General features: G+C 33.7%; 2 protein-coding genes across 2 annotated transcripts; both read right to left on the bottom strand.

Annotated features, from left to right (window-relative positions):
- Nucleotides 1-1,027: 1,027 nt before the first annotated feature.
- Nucleotides 1,028-10,563, bottom strand: LOC112512978 (cold-responsive protein kinase 1-like). Its single transcript, XM_025119104.1, has 8 exons — nt 10,193-10,563; nt 6,264-6,679; nt 2,850-2,966; nt 2,606-2,721; nt 2,198-2,408; nt 1,874-2,105; nt 1,618-1,771; nt 1,028-1,297 (listed from the first exon to the last, which is right to left on the bottom strand). Exons 1-8 carry the CDS (start codon nt 10,561-10,563, stop codon nt 1,028-1,030), a joined length of 1,887 nt encoding a protein of 628 aa, XP_024974872.1.
- A 4,596-nt stretch (nt 10,564-15,159) lies between these two features.
- LOC112512977 (cysteine-rich receptor-like protein kinase 2) lies at nt 15,160-19,277 on the bottom strand. The gene is made up of 8 exons (XM_025119102.1): nt 18,874-19,277; nt 17,210-17,604; nt 16,904-17,023; nt 16,576-16,706; nt 16,236-16,446; nt 15,931-16,162; nt 15,637-15,790; nt 15,160-15,468 (listed from the first exon to the last, which is right to left on the bottom strand). The coding sequence occupies exons 1-8, from the start codon at nt 19,275-19,277 to the stop codon at nt 15,160-15,162; spliced, it is 1,956 nt and encodes a 651-aa protein (XP_024974870.1).
- Nucleotides 19,278-19,979: the final 702 nt, after the last annotated feature.

The raw sequence follows: 19,979 nt of genomic DNA, 5'->3' as shown, positions 1-19,979 counted from the left end.
CAACTATTTAAAAGTTCTCATTTTTTATGTAATTTATTTTTTATTCTAATTTAATTTAAGTTTAATAATGAAATAATTTATTTTTTGTTTAATAATATGACATTTTTTAAAGATAATGATTAAGTATTCTGTTAAAACTTAATGATTATCCTAATTATATTTTGGATTTTTTTTATATTTAAGATGGGATGTTTATCCGGTATTTGATTATGTTTAATAGCAGTTAATTACACGAATTCTGATATGGAGCTTTAATAAGTTGTACTTACGCACAATCTACTTGTAATCTTGAGTTTTAAATAATATGCATTAATAAACAGTACTTTACGTATAAAAAGTGATTTTTAAGAGTTTTGTCAAATGTTTTATAATATAGTATAGATATATATAATTCTATTCCAGGCTTCGAACATAGACAACTTTTGTGGGAAGCTAGGGAAAAGTTATTGCTTCAATTTCAAGTCCAGTAGGTTCTAAGAGGTCAACATGATTTAGTGCATCGAGCTGGTACGGTGGAAATGGCAAAAAAAAATGAAGTAATTAAGGAAGGAGAGCCACACCATGATAGGCAACTTTAGCTAATGACGCGATCCATGAGGTAGAAATCATATACTACTCCTATATTGTTCGTTCTCAAATAAAGACATAACCTCATCAGCCAAGTTAGAGAAAGCAACATCAGCATCTCGTTGAAATAGATACAATCACGGGAGGAGAAGCGTACTTAAGAGGGATGATATATCAAACCGAACAAATAATCTTCCATCAAGCGCTTCTTCTAAGAAGGGAAGGCCAAAGATAATATTATTGAAAAAGGCTCCTAGACCATTCAGCACATTTATTTCAATATATATTGGAAATTCCCTAACTCTATAATTGTTAAATATTATGTAATATTAATTTTTACCTGGAAAAAATATAACACAAAACATTGTGAACAGTCTATATAGGCCACTCTCAACAAATATCGCCAACATGCTAGCTTAGATCCTCTTTCTTGATATAAGTGATATACGATACAAAAACTTCACCTCTTCTGTAATTCCTTGGTATCTAAATGAACCCTCCTATCAGGATGAATGAAGGTAGGCCTGGTTATCTGTTTTTGTCCCAATGATTGCCCAATGGACAACATCAAAACAACTTCTGACATGCTTGGTCTTAAAGTAACAGGTGATTGAGTGCACATCAAAGCGATCTCTATGATCTTCATCACATGCTCTTCTTCATACTCATTTTGATCTAATGTTTCATCAATCAACTCGATGTGTATCTCTTTCTCATACAGCTGCCATGCCTGTTCACCAAGTGGTGAAGCTAAAAAATTAGGACTCGGTAAATGACTATCAGATAATTTGTAGCCAAGGTGCAAAAGTCAACATTGGTTACATCGTATCAAACTTGACTGCATGAATAAAAAAAAGCATAACTAGTAGACCTACACATTATTTAAAAGAGAATATTTGTCTTCCATCCTAAAAAGGTAACACTTCGCCAAGAAAACAACCAGATTGAAAAAAAATACATGGTGAATTAGCAATAAAATCTGTAAAAGTCTAATTTGCATTTGACAGTATTAGGTATGATATCGAGAGAATTTACAATGTTGTATCTTACTTGTTCAAGGAGGTAATGGTTGTCAAGTCCATCCAGTTCGACATCAGTACACCTCCGGCCACTAATGATTTCTAAGGCCACGATTCCAAAGCTGTAGGTGTCAACTTTCTCTGACAAGTGTCCACGGGTTGCATATTCTGGTGCAGTGTATCCCCTATATTGTATTTAGTAAGAAAATGTAGTTATTGGAACTTAAATATTCCAAAATGGAGAATAACACGCAGTGAAGGGAATATATATTGTAAACAGTACGTACAAAGTCCCAGCAAACCGGGTGATAACATGAGATTGATCCTCAGGTTGAAACCTAGCCAACCCGAAATCTGCAATTTTTGGTTGAAAATAATCGTCAAGGAGAATGTTGTTTGACTTTATATCTCTATGAATGATTTTGACATGGAATTCTTCGTGTAGGTGAGCAAGACCCCTAGCAATCCCAAAGATAATGTCAAAACGTTGTCTCCAATTTAGAGTCCCTCTTTTTTCACCTGCCCATTATGAATGTGTAAGTACAACATTTGTGTCTTGAAAACTCTAATTACGTGCTTAGAACGGGGATTCAATCCCATAAATATCTTACCCCATAAGAATTTGTCAAGGCTGCCTTGTGGCATGTATTCTAGGACAAGTAGTAGCTCGGATCCGTTGTTAGACCATCCAAGTAGTCGCAAAAGATTTCGGTGACGTACATTGCTTATAAGGTCAACCTCATTGTTGAATTCTGTAGTTGCTTTACCATAAGTTACATGAAGCTTCTTCACCGCCACTACATTCTCATCATCTACAATTGCCTGTTAAACAATAAATTAACTTTGACTACCTCATTTCCTGTATAGAACTCTTGCAGATACAATGGAAAGGTATGTGTAGTGGCAAACAATGAAAAGGAACAAGTAATGGTAATCCATTTACCATTTTTTTGATCTCAAGGTGTAACAATTTAATATTTTAATTTGACAGTCAAATGTAAAAACATATCTTTGATTACCTTGAATACTTCACCATAGCCTCCTTTTCCTACTCTATACTCTTCGCTGAAGTTATGAGTTGCCGATTGCAAATCTTTATATCTGTAATTTTTTACCCCTTGTAACTGAGTTGCGTCTAAATTATTAGATGACAAACATTCAAGGTTAGTTAGTATTAATGAAATCAAGTTACATAACTTCGAAAATAAAATTTACAATAAATTTGTAAATAGCATATATATATATATATATACATACAATCACCTTCATCGCTTTTTGGCTTCTTCCGTAGTTTGTACCAAAAGGACGAAGAAAGGATAAGCATAAAGATACCTACACCAACACTTGCTCCAACTATCATACCTAATTTGCTTGAACCCCCTGTCACACACACAAATTTATCAATTATACAAATTTTTTGTTACAAACCATAGACTAATGCAACTAAATGTGACTTTGATGTACAACTAGGCTTCTCCAAGTTGTTGGGATTACTTAAGAATAAATTAAAATTTCGGGTTCGAATTACACCCTTGAGTATTGTCGAGTGAGATATCAAGTTAGTAAGCATCATTGGGATGAGGTGTTATCCCCTTGCATGTGGGTTATAGGATATTTCAGAGAGAAAAGGTGTTTTCGAAATAAGGTACCAAATTATATAAACTTTGAATTGACATATTTGACTAATAAATTTGAAGTTGAGGACAATTATAAACAATAATCAATCTCATAAATATTCTATAATAGTTGATGGCAAATATTTAATTTGCAGAACATTATGTTGGCGAAATTATCTGAGTCCCGATTATGGCTTAGGCATGGATCGGGTTGAGCAAAAGATGAGTTGGAGTGCAGTCCAAGTTTATTTTAAATGTGATAATTATCTATTCCTAAGATATAGGGGTATATAGATAATTATCTAGTTTAAATTAAATAGAGTCCTAGTTATATGCTAATACGTACATGGTTAGTGTATATATAGATTCATAGATAGGTTCCAAAGAGAGAGAATCAATTGGAGTTTTTAAGTTAGTTTTCTTCAATACAATATTTGCGTATTTTGGCAATCTCTTTCGTTTTCGTTTTCGTTTTCAATACAATACATTATGGATACTACCATAAAAAAAACCCATTGCATTCTTCCAAACAGTCATATAGGAAGTGTTGATTGTTAGGGACAAAGTAGTAAACTAGAGGAAGAATGTTGACATTCCTTTTTCAATTGTCTCGTATTTTAGATTTTGAATAAGCACACTGTGCTTCAATCAAGCTATAAAAGTACTTCGTACTGATCGGGGAGGTGAGTTCACCTCAAAAGAATTTGATGATTTCTACGATGAACAAGGAATAAAGAGGTAGCTTACAGCTCCGTACACTCCTGAGCAGAATGAGTGGCCGACGGAAAGAACCGACCAGTCCTTGAGATGGCCCGATCCATGTTAAAACAAAAAGGATTGGCAGATCCTTTTTGGGTGAAGGAGTTGCAGCACCATTTCATATTCTCAAGATATCTTCGACTATGTGTGGAACTGAGACCCACATAAATCTGATAGTCACAAAAATGTGATTTTATTGGTTATTGCCCCAAATCTAAAGCTTACCGTGTTTACGAACCCGTGAGTGGAAAGATTACTATTAGTCAGCGTTGTTGTATTTGATGAGAAGGCCAGCTGGGATTGGAAAGTTGAAGACAATAGCCAAATTCCTCAAGTTGGTATTGAAGAAGAAGAGGAGGAACAAAGTATTCCAGAAAAAGTCGATCCAGGAAAAGATGATCCAAAAGAGTTAAGACCCCAACTCAGAGAAATTAGATTCCGTTCCTCCATGCATTGAGTCTCCTAAGAGTCAACCCAATTTCATAGAAGTGAGCAAGGCAAAGTGTCCCGAGCGTAGGTTTGAGATAGAAGGGGAAGACAATTATCATTGGTTTTATTTGCAGGTAACCTGATCACAACATAACAAGCCATTGAGAAAGAAGAATGGAGAACTGCAATGAGAGAAGAGACAGCAATCCAAAGAAATCAAACTTGGGAGTTGGTCGATCTTCCTGAACGTAAAAATGTAATCAGTTTGAAGTGGATTTTCATGACGAAGTATTTGGCCGATGGAAGTATTCAAAATCATACAGAAAGGCCGGCAGTTTGAGGCTTCACACAAAAAGGAATAGACTACAAAGAGACGTTTTCTCTAGTAGCAAGGCTTGAAGTTGTTTGAATAATTTTTGTTGTTGGCGGTTGCAGCTCAGGAGAAATGGAAAATACATCAGTTCGACATCAAGTCCGCCTTATTGAATGGCGAACTAAAAGAGGAGGTATATGTGAGCCAGTTGCTAGGTTTTGAAAGCAATACCGAGCCAAACAAGGTGTTTCGCTTGCGAAAAGCTCTCTACGGGATTAAACAAGCACCGCGTGCCTGGTATATTAAGATCGAAGATTTTTCCACAAGAATAGCTTTGAGAGAAGTCAACATGAGCCAACTCTTTACATAAAAACGCGAGGTACACACAACTTACTCGTAGTGAGTCTTTATGTGGACGATATAATATATACAGGTTCATCCCTACACCTTATGCATGAGTTTCAAACTTCCATGAAAAAGATGTTTGAAATGATGGACTTTGGAGAGTTTCAATACTTCCTCCGGAAGGTATATTTATGTCACAAAGGAAATACATGGAAGATACTCTGAAAAAATTAACATGCAAGGATGCAAGGTTGCTTCAATGCCAATGAATACCAATGAGAAGTTAAGATCGGATGATGAAACTGGTTTGGTGGATGCAAGTGTCTACAGAAGTCTCATCGGAAGATAGATTTATCTTACTCTCGTCCGGATATTGCTTATACCGTTATACGGTTGTTCTATCTCGATTCATGCACCCTCCAACAAGACATCGTTTTGGAGCTTCAAAGAGAGTTCTACATTACTTACCAGGAACCAAAGCCCATGGAATTTGGTTTTGCAAAAATGAAGACTCAGGCTCAAAGTATTCACAGATAGAGAATGGGCTCTAAGGGTGATTCGAGACGTACTTTAGGCTTAGGCCGTTCTTTTCTACTAGGAATAGCCGCCATATCCTGGAGTTCAAAAAAACAGGCCACAGTGGCTCTGTCATCAACAATAGCCGAATATTTAGCAGCTACTGCATTAAGTTGTCAAATTCTCAGTGACTTGGGGCATGAACTAGCCAAATCTACCATCATTAAGTGTGACAGTAAGTCAGCAATCTTGCTAGCAAAGAACTCTGTATATCATAATCGCACCAAGCATATCGAGATCAAGCACCATTTTATAAGAGAGCTGATTGCAGAGGGTGAAATTCAACTCGAAGAATGTTGAAGTCATGACCAAGTTGTAGATATTTTGACAAATAGTCTGCCTCAAGCAAAAAATGAAGAATTCAACACCGAACTGGGAGTTTTCAATGCTCGAATGAAGGGGGAGTGTTGAGATTCCTTTTTTAATTCTCTCGTATTTTAGATTTTGAATAAGTCCATTGTGCTTCAATCAAGCCAGTAGAATTAGTCCAAGTTTTGAGATTTTTAGGATTATTTTTCTTCCAGTAACCGTTCTTATATTGCCTATTTAAAGGCTTTGAACTACATTCAATAAAGCAACAACATCATTAAATTTATACTCGCGTTGTTTTAAATTTCGAACAAGAAAAAGACGACTAACCTTCATGGAGGAAAGGTATGATGTTGGTTGTCTGGTTATCTTGAAAAAATGGAGTCTCAGAGTATCTCATAAAGCACCCCAAGTCGATAGTCCTTCCTTCCATACTTGGGAGACAACTATAGAGATTGTTATATGCTGTATCCAGGCAGTTTTGGCAAATGGCCTGGGTTGTATTTTCAACACATTGTGCAATAGCATATATTGTTGCATTGCTACTTGAGACTTGCCTTGTGGATGCTACATAGAAATTTGAAGTTCTTGGGGCAGCAATCTGAATATCTGATAAAAGTTCTTCCACTGTTTGGTTAAAAATTGTTGGCTGAGATGCTGACTGATTGCCACATATCCCAGTTGGAGCCACACCGACATCCATGGTTGTTTGGGGATTGTCATAGAATTCATCAAAGTTCTCGTACCTTAACCAATATGAAGCATGTATTTTATATTAGTATGAAGTTACACACACATTCTCTATCAAGTTAATTGAAAGTTATCATATAACAAAATAAGAAATAAAAATCTTCTTGTCAGCACTGAGGTTCAAATGTGGTGAATTCGGGCTATCCGTAAGTGGTCGTCCTGGGATTAGTCTGCTCGCATAGCAGGTTGGTAATCAAATTTTTTTTTATCGATTTTGAAAGTTGGGTATAGGATATAGATATCGATATAGTAAGAACACGAATGTTAAATGGATTATGAACGAAATGGCTGTCCATAAGCAATATTTGGATCATATTTCAGCATGTGAGTATCACGAAATATACTAGGGGATAATCCGAATACACACTTTGTAAATGAAGGAAAATCAAAAGAAAAAGTATGGATATTATTGTGTTTTGTGCATGTTAAATTGAGATTGAAAACCTCTTAATAGATAGGTAGTTACTAAACCAATTGATATAGGGTGGTTGAGTAAATAACTACTGACTAATAAGATTAGTAATGGCTGTTGCACCAAATTAAGTTCATAACACGACTTACCTTCTAAATCCAAATCCCGTATTTTGAAGTGAAGTTCAGAATGCTATATATATATATATATATATATATATATGTTTTTGGTCAAGAGGGAAGGTTAGAAATAAACAAAATATGACTTCATATAAATCACATTAAATTGGCAAATGCTTGTATGCAATGTACTTATACACGATGCGAGTAGCATGCGACCTCAACCATTCACACAACGCAGACACGTACAAATCACTTTCAATGTACATAGGGACGGATTAATGTTTGTGCGACCACTTAAATATCTAGCAAAGGACATCATCACAAGAAAATTGAGAGGCTACAAGAGCATATGGAACTTTAAATTTGAGTTTTGATGTTAACGATGATGGAAAACACATATTAAAATCCTTAATTGGAAATCTTTGAAATTGGATCTGATTTAATGTCCTGTACTTGGTATGCAATTATAATTAATTTTTTATTTCATTTCATATTACGGTTATATATATTTTATGCCATCATTGAGAAAATCGTAGATCCACCTCTAAATTTACCACGCAAGTTTTCAACTTTGTGTACATGACTTCATGGCGACTACCCAAGTCGCCTAAAAACGCCCAAGCCTATATGTTTTTGTATTAAGGAAATAAATTGTATATAGTCAAACGGAGGGGCTAGGATAGATTAAGGGACTGTTTACCCAAATGCTTACCCGGTAAGTGCTTATCTATAAGAGTCAACACTATAATTTATTTTAATGAGTAAGATTTTAGTACATGAAAACGTATTGAATGCAACAATTTACCGGGTAAGCACTTATTTTGATGAATATAATACAACATTGTATTATATTCTTCTTATTTTATGTTTTAATTTATTTTAATAGTTCATACTTTAAGTTTAATTGCATTTTATTTTAGTTGTTATTTATCTTTTATATATTTCACTTATTGAATCACTCTTGAATTAATTTATTGTTTTCTTAGATTATAAACGATTCTTGAAGAGTGAAATTTCTTAGATCTATCTTTACAGTTTTCTGAGATTATTTTTACTGTTTTTTATATTTACTTCTATGTTCCCTGGTCTAGCTATCATTTGAATTGAGTTTTGTTGTCTTCGATTAAAATTTTGGTATTAATCAATGGACTTTAATCTATATATATATTAAAGAAGAAACCACATGCAATGATGTGGCATCTTCTCAAAACAAGAAAATATTTTATCTTTTTTTTCCTTTTTTCAAGCTTTTCCTGCATAAATATTTGTTTTTGATTTTTGATATTCACATTTAATATCATCTAATTAGGTTGTTTCAACCTATTCATGTTCCCTCTAATAATTACTCTTTTAACTCTCATTATTTCTCTTTATTTTGTTATAAATTTTCATCTTCTCTTCTACACCTTTATAATAATCTTTATATTAATCACTCAATTCTTCCTCTCTATTTGGTTATAGATTTTCATCTTCTCTTCATAGTACACCTCTATAATAATCTCTATATTAATCACTCAATTCTTCCTCTCTATTCATATATAATTTTGTGATACACCTCTATGATATTCTCTCTATTAATATCTCAATTCTTCCTCTCTATTCATGTATAATTTTGTGGTACAACTCTATGATAATCTCTCTATTAATCTCTCGATTTTTCTTCTCTATTTAGTTATAAATTTGTGGATGCGATTTGCATTTTTGTTTATTTGAGGTGTCATTCAATAAAACAAATCATGGTATGAGTTTTTGTTTATGTAAGTATAATATTTCTTTTTTAGTCGGAGATATTCACATCATAGTTGGAATTATGTAAGCATATGGATTTTTTGTGTGTGGATAAAGTGGCATATGAATCATTGAAGAAACAGTTTAACATTGTTAATTTTTTATTTATTTATGATTTTGGACCAATTACAAAGTTTGATATGATAGAAAATCGATATATAAAAATTATTATATATATATATATATATACATTAAAAAAAACCAATAATGATAAGGTGGATTCATATATCAAAAATAATATTGATTTTTATTAGTTTAATATATAAATGTGATTATCGACTCATTTAACTAACTTCAATAATTTAAAAAATTATATTATCATCGTGCAACACCCAATGTCAAAAACTAGTGAATACTAGATTTTAGTCGATTGATTCTCAATCAACGAAAGTTGTTCTATGGTTAATTGGTTTTTAATCTTCGGTTAGTTCGTTTAGTTGAAAATACGGACGGAAGTTTGATTTTTGATTTAAACCGAATTGGTTAATAATTACATTCCTAACATGAGAATGGTTAAAGACGTAGGATGACAAAACATTTTTTTTCATCTAATTGTTTCTTTTGCTATATTTGTATCTTATGAAAGTAGATGCAAGTTTGTTTTAGAAATATTTTTCCACCTTAACAGAGTCAAAATATTTTTACACAACAAATATTCACCATTATTGAAATCCAAGACTGGCCGACCTGGGTTAGCTTTAATTTTTATGTCTCGTCGGTCTTTTTAGTCTATTTTAATTATAAAAATCATCCCTAATAAATAAAACTCGTAGCTAGGCCGTAATCTAGAACGAGCCCGAATTAGTCCATCGCCTCTTAGGATTGACCCGTATGCTACACATTCGTACGCTTGCGGTGTAAATAATAAAACTCACATCTAGTTACCGTTTATAAAATTATACTGATTATTTACATGGAAAATATATTTACTAATAAAGAAAAAACTATTAATGTTTGTGTTGAGGAGGAAGATGTGATTTGTAAACAGTGAGAGGTTTGTATTTTTTGCTCATCAAAACTTTTTAGTAGTATGCCTTAGACATGGATCAATGATATATCACAACACCAGTTGGGTTAAGATTAGTGATCAGTCAGGGTAACGGTGGTAATCACATTCAAATGCAACACAATTTAGTTGACGATGAACAGAATAATTCCATATAGTAAACAGCAAAAGGAAAACTCACCTGAGAAAGCAGTCATCGAGAAAGACATTAGCACCATTAACAGATGAGCAGCTTTCAACTGCAGATACGGCAACATCAAAGCAAGCCACACAGTCAGCCGTGGAGAGGTAATTCCTGCACTGAGCTAATCCATACACCGAGTCCTGATTCCTCAAATTCTGTGCTCTGGCATAAAATACATCGTTATTCAATAATTGACTTCTGAGTTGATCAATTGTATTGTTAAGGTTACTGAAAAAGCTTGATGAAGACATTGCAGCGTTACTCCCACAGGATAATCTAATGGGTGTAGTACTGGTACTGTCGTTCGACTGTGCAGTTCCAAACTCTGACATCATTAAGATAATCCCAACCACCACCAACACTGCCATCTGCTACCACGAGAATCACCCTCCTTCTCTCCCCTCTTTTCTGTATTTTTAATCGATGGAAGTTTATTGATAACTAACATAAAAAGAAAAAGGTTAGTTTGACCAAGTTGTATTTATACTGAAAGAATATGCCCGAAAAGTTTGTTGGATAAAATACTCCCATCCTTGCTGCTGGCTTATCAATTTTTGTGCGGTAAGGCTTAAAGGGGAAAAAAATTGAAACTTTGACATTTTTCTTTTTTTATTAGCCAGATATCCGACCTATTATGCGACCCGACTAATCCCAGGACGATCACCTGCTTTGCAGATGGTTCAGAATCATTGTATTTGAACCTTTATGGCCACAAGAGGATTTTTATTCCTCTTTGGATTTGAACCTGGGACTACCTAGTACTTTTGACTTTTGGAGACAAGCTTAAACCAATTATACATCACCCTTGTGGTTAAACTTTGTCGTTGTAATATACTAGATCTAAAGGTCGGGTTAAATACCACCAAGTAGTTAATGTTTTGTTAAGAAATAAACTTCAAATTAAATATATAGCATTTGACAAGTGTTAGAGGCTGTTTGTTAGTTGCTGAATGGTTTGGTTCAGAATAATTAAGAGGTTCTCATGATACAGTATAGAATGAAATATAATTGTTTGGTAATTTTTTATAATAAAATTAGGATGCTGAATAGTTAGGAGATCTCAAAATACAAAATTATTAAGTAAGTTTTAGAATCATTCAAAGACAAACTTTTTATTTTATCAAACAAATTTTACTTATTAATGATTTAAAAATTGTTTATTAATTAAACTATTAAGAACTAAACCAACAATCATATATGGAACTTCAAGTGAAACTCCTTGAACCGACACGGCATTAAATTCATGAAAAGCTAGAAACGACGTAAAGAATTGAACTTCTATTGCTTGAATATTGTTTGGGATTTGTTTTGAAAATTTGCTGCATTGTAGGGATTGTATGGTCATTTCTGCGCTGTTAAGGATGATTTGATATAGTTTTTGCATCATTTATTAGTTGGCACCTGTCCCTGCAGCTGGTGACTAAAGGACGCGTGTATATCTATTGATGGCTTCCAAACTGCACAGCGCAAGCTAGAATTCTGGAAAGTCAGCTAATGAAGATGGCTTTTGAATTAACATCATCTGTCATTGTAGGTCTTAATTTCTGGAAAATTATTAAAAGAGAGTTTTCTCATGAATCCTCTTTTTATAACGGATTAGGGGTTATGGATTGTCTTAAGCCTTATAGCTTGTTCACAAATGATGTTTGGTTGGGACTTATTTTGTTTATACCTTTTTCCTTATATATTTTTCATAAGACGGGAGGTATTCACGAATCGGTAGCCTCCTTATCTATTTTGTATAAAGGACATGATGTGTGACATTACTTTCGAATGAGACATATTGAATATATTTGGTTTATTCATCAACACTCTTATATGTAATAATATATGTCATCCATAAGACCATAACCACAATAAAATAAGCTAAACTTGTCTCTTTTTTGGTAATATTAATTATCCATGTAATAAACAAATTCTAAGATTATTCCTGTTTTGTCATTGATTAAAGGTCATCTGAACATTTATTAATGGAATTTTTTTTATTAAATTATATATGATGGCAAATATAATTTGGAAAGGTCTTCGATCATGCAAATACCAGCAAAGTCAATATTGTCATGTTTGAAGAGAATGATATTCGACATCATGAATTTCACAAACAAATTTAATAATAATAAAAATAAACTCCAAGCAATATAAAAAATAAAACTTGTACCTTAATACGAATTGGTCCCTATATAATATTCACTAAATCAAGTTGGGTATTTGGTGATCAGGTTATAATTGTGGCACTCATTAATAATATGAGTCATGTCTCATTCATTAATAAATAAGTTGTGAGGTGATTAATTTGTTGATAAGGGGCTGTTTACTAAATCTTATCGGGTAAGTGCTGTTCGGGTAAGAGTGCTGACCCGGGTAAGTGCTATCCCGGTAAGTGCTGTCTCGAGTAAGAATGTTTACCAAATGTTATTGGTAAGTGCTTACCAAAAATATAATGACCAATATAACCCTATTTATAATTATATATTGAATAATATATAATTATTTTTGTTATTAATAGTTTAATGGAGGAGAAAAAACAATACTGAAAATATGAACACATCAAGTCAAGATGGTATTACATCAATGATAACAGATTTTTACATCAGGTCAAGATGGTATTACATCAATGGTAAAGAACAAGTAAAACACAGAGCGACGAGGGCCGGGAGTGACAAGGGTTGGGAGCGACGAGGAGGAGGATCGATTTGAAACTGTCCGGCGTTGGGGAACTCGTCGCCCTTCCCACAGGAGCGAAGAGGGCCGGGAGTGACAAGGGTTGGGAGTGACGAGGAGGAGGATCGATTTGAAATTGTCCGGCGTTGGGGAACTCATCGCCGTTCCCACAAGAGCGAAGAGGGCCGGGAGTGAGGGGTTTGAAACCTAATCGTGAAGAGGACCGGGAGTGACAAGGGTTGGGAGCGACGAGGAGGTGGATCGATTTGAAATTATCCGGCGTTGGGGAACTCGTCGCCGTTCCCACAAGAGCGAAGAGGGCCGAGAGTGACAGGGGTTTGAAACCTAATCGTGAAGAGGCCGGGGAGGAGGGGCGATTTGAAACCTAATCGTGAAGAGGACACATAAGGAAGATGAAAATCTGACCCAGGTAAGCATAATTTTGTTGCTGTCTCGGTCAGTGTTCGGTCAGCATACCGGTCAGATTTCAGTCAGACCAATGAATTAGTAAACAAGCTGACTGCTGACTGAGACAGCATTGCTGACCGGTCAGCGCCTAGTAAACAGCCCCTAAGTCTTGATCATCCATCTGTCCTTTCAATTCGATAATATTCTTTATCATTTAAAAAGAGTATTAGTCATTGATTAGCGTAATAGTTATTTATTGTTCCCACTACATATGCCAAAAAGCCATTTGCTATAAGAATAACACAGTTTGGAACATAAACAAATTGAGAGTATAAATTGAACTTGTTGAGAAAATTACTTATTCCAGAATAATCTTTAAGAAAAAAAAGGTGCCTTTAATATGTATAGAGAGATAAGCGATCAAATGTAAATCATCCTCTTTTGTGTAAACCTTACAAACCAATTTTATCTATCTATTTTCTTGATCAATGGTCATGATTAAAATGTGTTATATTAGAAAAGTAAAAAATGAAATAAAAGGTTTAATATTTAATCAAGAAAGGGCAAAATTGACAAATCATTTTAACTTTTAGCCATATTATATTAAGAAAGCAAATCATTGTTTTATTGACTTTCCTTCCATTGATATATTTGACATATCTTGTTCCTAAAAAAACATCTTTTTATAGACAACATGACAAAATATATTATTTGGGACTAGACTGGTTAATGAAACAGATTGAAGTAATCTAAAATCTGTTTCATACCAATCCAAAACTTGTTTCATACCAGTCTGATTCATAATGAAAATACATCAAAAGTGAAATTAGTTTCATTGTTCGTCTGTATAATGAAATTTGAGCCAGATATGGTTCAGTCAATGGAACATTTTCCAAAAAGCTGAATGACATGTTTTCGTTAATGAAATCCGTTTCATCATTGAAATAGATTTCATGGACTCCACAATTCTAAAAACTGAATGACATTGTTTCAACAGTGAAAATTGTTGAAATGTTTCCTAATCAAAATGAAATCGGTTTCATGGTTTCTAACGAAGATGAACTCGGTTTTACATATGAAACTAAATGTTGTTCAGTCAATAAAACACTTCAAAAAGTGAATAATACTATTTCATTCATTTTTAAATTTGTTTTATGTTTCTAACCAAAATGGAATTGGTTTCATGGTTTATAGCAAAGATGAAATTGGTTTTATTAATGAAACCAAATATGATTCGGTCAATGAAACATTTCAAGACCTGAATACTATTATTTCATTAATGAAAATAGTTTCATAGTTCCTAACCAAAATGAAATTAGTTTCATTTTTTAAACATTTTGAAAACTGTATAACATCGTGATTCAATAATCAAGGAAGTATTTAGTTGTCAAAAACATTGTCAATATTTGTGAAACATTGTGTCTATTTGTTATAGGGGTGACAACCTTTTCGTGTCTTTATACGCTTGTATCCTATGTACGTACTAGTATGATGATTCAATAATCAAGGAAGTATTATGTTAAGATTTGTTTGATGATTCAATAATCAAGGAAGTATTATGTTAAGATTTCTCTAACATCACATACCTCCCGTCACCTTACATGCATGAATTTGTTACATCTTCGTCATGAGTCATGGTGGTGATACAAGCAGGTATGCAAAGGTGAATGATGGTAAATGAAAAAAGGAAAAGGAATACAACAGATGCAAAAGCCAATTTTTTGTATCATTATACATGCCAAACTATGGATGGAAATATCAGCACCAGCAGCTGCTATAGCTCATGAAGAATATTGGTTCATATATCTCACAAAATGTGAACACTATTGTCTTGAAAGCATAGGATATTACCCGTAACCCGTTTTTTCAGCAAGATGAGCTGACAAAATGAAAATCTAACGATCGGAAAGTTCAACAGTTGAGGCAGTGGCATTTGATGTAGATGGAGCAAATGTGGAGGTGTCTAATGGAATCTGCAAATGAGGTTCACTTAAGGTAGACCTCAATGGCGACCTTTGCTCTGGTGAACTGTCACTTAAAAGTGTAACCACTTCAGACATTGATGGTCTTGTTGACGCTGGTGACTGGGTGCACATCAGGGATAGTTCGATGATTTTCTTCACATCTTCTTGTACATATTCACTTGGTTCTAGGGTAATATCAATTAGATTCACATGCATTCCATTCTCGTATAGATTCCATGCCTATCATACATGACAAGAAGCAAATTGGTTATGTGATGAAATATATATTCACATTCTCCAATATATTAATATATGAGTCAGAAAATTTTGGCTTCATCGATATCATTATAGACATGAGTCAAGGAAGCTAGCAGAACATGTTAAATAAGCTAACTTTGAGATACTCACATAATCAACTAAGTTTTGTGTAACATATCCATTTTCTATGCCATCTGTGCACCTCCTTCCGCTAATAATTTCAAGGACCACAACACCAAAGCTGTAAGCATCTACTTTCTCAGACACCTGCCCGTGGACTGCATATTCTGGCGCTACATAACCACTGAACACAATATGAATTAGTAGCAGTTAGTGGAGTATTCATTTTCATTGCCAGAGAAACATAACAATAGCTAGAGAGAGAGAGAGAGAGAGAATTAAACAAGAAGATCCAATTATGAATCTCTAGTAAATTCAACATACAATGCCCCTGCAACTTTGGTGCTGATATGTGTCTTATCTTCCGGTAGTAGTCTAACCAGACCAAAATCTGAAAGTTTTGGCTGAAAGTCATTATCAATTAGAATATTGCTTGATTTAATATCTCTGTGAACGATTGTGACATGGTATTGTTCATGTAGATATGCAAGTCCCCTTGCAATCCCGAAGATTATTTCAAACCTTTGTTTCCAAGTTAGGCTCCCTCGTTTTTCACCTGCCAATTGTTAGATCGACTGTAAGATTCAAACTTCAAGTACTAATCAGCTAAAGACATGGCTCCAACTCACCATAAAGGAATTTATCGAGGCTACCATTTTCCATGAACTCGATAACAAGAAGCAAGTGAGGTCCTTTGTTACAATATCCAAGAAGACGCATAAGATGTCGATGATGAACATTACTTATGATTTTAAGTTCATTATCAAAGTATGTGTTTCGTCCTCTAGAAGCCATAGTTGTTTTTTTTATTGCAACTACTTCACCGTTCCTTAGTGTCCCCTGCATCATGCCAAAAGTAAGTAGAAGGAAAACATACTACGACCATCTAGAGTATAATGGACTTCATTGAGACAAAGGTATAAAATAACTACAAAATTAATCTGTAAAATATAGGCTCCTCCACTTTACCTTATATACCTCTCCAAATGCTCCTTCACCAAGCTTGTGCTCTTTACTAAAATTATTTGTCGCGATTATTAAATCATTGTAGCTATAAGGCATGGGGCCTTGCAGCAATTCAGTTGCTCCAGTCGACTTATCTGGTAAGTTGAAAGCTCACATATATTATCAACCATTAGACAATGTAAAGATGAAATAAGGATTCATTAATATGAGATGTTTCATTTTAGAAACATTGGAACTTGGAAGTGTCAATACACAGTAAAGACACCATTAGGAAGTTTCCAGAAATTTTGTATTAGACGTCTTTGCTAGTGGATGCAGATCGATTGTATACCTTGTTGGCAATCACTTGATTTGGTGGACCGATGCCATAAGATAAATACAAGTACAATCAACAGAAAGCCGACACCTCCAAGAACTCCCCCTATAATAGCTCTCTTTGTGCTTGAATTTCCTGACGATCACATAAGCATAGGTTTTTATAAAGATACTTACTACATATTAAGTTATATCATATATAATACAAACTACATAGCTAAATGGCTATTGAGGACTCAGTTTGATCTACTATATTTAACAACAAAATATCTCAAAATAAAGAACTTTAAGCATTTAAGGTCATATGTTGGGAAGGTCTTACCATCCTTGAGAAAGGGTGTTAAATCAGTGGTCTGGTTGTCTCTAAAAAACGCATTGCTGGAGTACCTCATAAAGCATCCTGCGTCAATTGCCCTTCCAAATGTATTAGGAAGGCAATTGGCTAAGGTTGTACTTCTTATCGATAAACATTCTGCACAAACATTTTGGCTTATGTTTACATTGCATTGTGCAATTGCGTAGACTGTTGAATTGCTGCCTTTGAGTCTCCTTGTAGAAGCAGCATAGAAATCTGGTGTTCTTGGTGTTGCAACTCGAAGGTCTGAAAGCAACTCTTTTACTGTTTCTCTGAATGCTTCTTGAGATGATGTGTTGTTGCCACATACTCCAACATTGCCCCTAACATTAGCCTCCGTGTAGAAGTTATTGTTCTCATACCTTCAACAACACAAATATTTTTATTTAATTAAATATAAACTCAAATGTTATATATTTTTATTTAATTAAATATAAACTCAAATGTTATATATTTTTCAAAAAAAACATGAGATTAATATTTTTTTTTAAACTGTATAAGAAGTTTTCCAAGTTTTGTCTTATGTAGTATGTAATAAATAATGTTTTTTATTTCAAAATACAACAAAATCAAGTTTATAGGCAACAAAATCTATGGTCTTACATGGTAGCTGATGAATAAATCATGTTTGGATAAACTAGCTTATGAGAATGTTAAATTATCAAAAGAGATATCTTGAAAATTAGTCAATTACAACATTTTTCATAATAAAATTAATACAAATTTCTAATAATATAATATTTTAATTAATACAAACAAGATCGTAATAAATTAAATAATGTAATACGTTAATTAAGAGAATTTCAAATTGAATATTGTTGTATATATATGAATTCTATAGAATTTAAGTTTATAGGACCAAATAATTATGTATTCTATGTAAAATGTTAAAATAAACTTATATCTAGGACGATTATTCATGTTAAATGTTATACGTGTCTTAACAAGTTTTTTTTATCATACTTGTAAAATAAGTTTTCATATTAGCTTTTGTATAGCACATATTAAAAAACTATTTTATAAACACGTATTTTTATAAAATACTTGTTTTTGTAAAACACTTTTCAAATGATGTCATATAAAAAGTTTAATAGGGTGTTTTATTTCATAAATGATCTTAAAACCTTTTAAGACAGCGTAAAACACGTAGTAGCATTTTTCATTGGATGATCAATTTTTGGTCCTATAAATTTGAATCATATAAAGGAGTTTGTGTCATGTAAACTCGAATATGTTGTAGTGTTGGAGCAAATATGAGAAATACTCATTTGCTGTCTTTTATTGGATGTTAAATTTTAATTAAACCCATTATTTAGACCGTCTTTAATGCAATGTTATTAGAAGTAAGAATTGTGGGTTTTTAAAAAAAACCATCATCAAAGAGAGCTCTTATAAGAACCTTACATCATTTGAGTCATTGTACAAGAATCTTGGTTTTTTCTAAATTTTCAGACAAAAGTTTCCATCACACTCAAGCTTCTCCAAAACTTTAACACAAACCAGGTCAGGTTTCTCCTTGAAAACTTACACTTTTACCAAAAGGTCCTCACACTTTACTTCGGATGAAATATACTAAACTTGATTGATTCAGGAAATACTAAGTATTAAGTTCAAGAAAAAGAATAAATTACCTTAGATCACAATCATCGTAGATAACATGACCACCGTTGACAATCCCACATACTTTCACTCCTTTAACAGCGAGGTCAAAACAATTCAAACACTCTGAAGGGGAGAGATACTCCCTGCACAAAGCAAGACCGTATACTGATTCCCCATTGATTATAGTCCGTGCAACAGCATGGTACTCGGTGACGTTGGACAACTGCCGCCGGAGGCTAGAAAGGGTGGTGTTGAGGTTCCTTGAGAAAAACTCGTCGTCTAATACACCATATTGACTGCAATACCGTCTAATCAGAGTATTACTTCTGTTACTCGTCTGTGATGTCACCGGCTGCAACATAGTTACGAAGACCATCACCACCATGCCAACCAACCACCAACTTCCGACGGGTATCAGGGAATGTTCTCCCATCTCTCACACTTGTTCGATAAACGAGCTAGTCGGACGTACTGTGGTCAACAAAGGGAAAGAGAGAAACATATGAATACATTCCCATCCGTTAATTACAAGATATATCAATTATAGCTATCGCTTGAATTTACCAATTTACCCTGTGGACGTATGGACCACTTGCTGCTTTTAGGTATTTGCATGAAGTTGACTAAGCTACAATTATTTGAAAGCGAATGTCTTGCCATCAAACAGCAGCCAACCAACCCCCAAAATATTATTATTGTCAAAGTCAAATGGTAGTGGGCCCTTGTTCATACATCCTTCGAGGAGCATGGTTAATTTCCGCTATTATAGGTTGAATATCCAAATTGGTAACTTTTTACTGCATGGTTCTTTGTCATGTTAGCAAATTTTGTATGTATGAAACAAATATGTATAATAAGTGGTATATTTTGATGATGTTTAAGACTTAAGTCCTGTAGGTGATAAGATTATTAATAGTAATTATCTATGTCATATCAACATTTTTTGTTGATACATACGAGTCGAAGTAAATGTACTGAGAATAATTTCTTAATAAGAAATCGGGTTTGATAACCGGATATATATATATATATATATATATATATATACTATCTTATAAAACATTTGACTAAAACTCTTAAACTCGTTCATCCCTAAACGATTTCGTCCCTATCCGATTTCATCACATATCTGAAT

Source organism: Cynara cardunculus (genome assembly GCF_001531365.2).
Source record: "Cynara cardunculus var. scolymus isolate 2C chromosome LG 5, CcrdV1, whole genome shotgun sequence".
Classification (NCBI taxonomy): Eukaryota; Viridiplantae; Streptophyta; class Magnoliopsida; order Asterales; family Asteraceae; genus Cynara; species Cynara cardunculus.
Note: the sequence above shows the minus strand (reverse complement) of the source record. Positions and strands in the feature narration are given on the sequence as shown.

What these genes read in the sequence shown, in the direction of transcription:
- LOC112512978 (XM_025119104.1), bottom strand. Translation starts at nt 10,563, where the DNA reads ATGGCAGTGTTGGTGGTGGTTGGGATTATCTTAATGATGTCAGAGTTT. An exon ending in GAAGCCAAAAAGCGATGAAG is followed by an intron (nt 2,722 to 2,849) that starts GTGATTGTATGT and finishes CTAATAATTTAG; the next exon opens with ACGCAACTCAGTTACAAGGG. An exon ending in ACCCGGTTTGCTGGGACTTT is followed by an intron (nt 1,772 to 1,873) that starts GTACGTACTGTT and finishes AATACAATATAG; the next exon opens with GGGATACACTGCACCAGAAT.
- LOC112512977 (XM_025119102.1), bottom strand. Translation starts at nt 19,277, where the DNA reads ATGGGAGAACATTCCCTGATACCCGTCGGAAGTTGGTGGTTGGTTGGC. An exon ending in AACACCCTTTCTCAAGGATG is followed by an intron (nt 17,024 to 17,209) that starts GTAAGACCTTCC and finishes TGTGATCGTCAG; the next exon opens with GAAATTCAAGCACAAAGAGA. An exon ending in CCTCGATAAATTCCTTTATG is followed by an intron (nt 16,163 to 16,235) that starts GTGAGTTGGAGC and finishes AACAATTGGCAG; the next exon opens with GTGAAAAACGAGGGAGCCTA.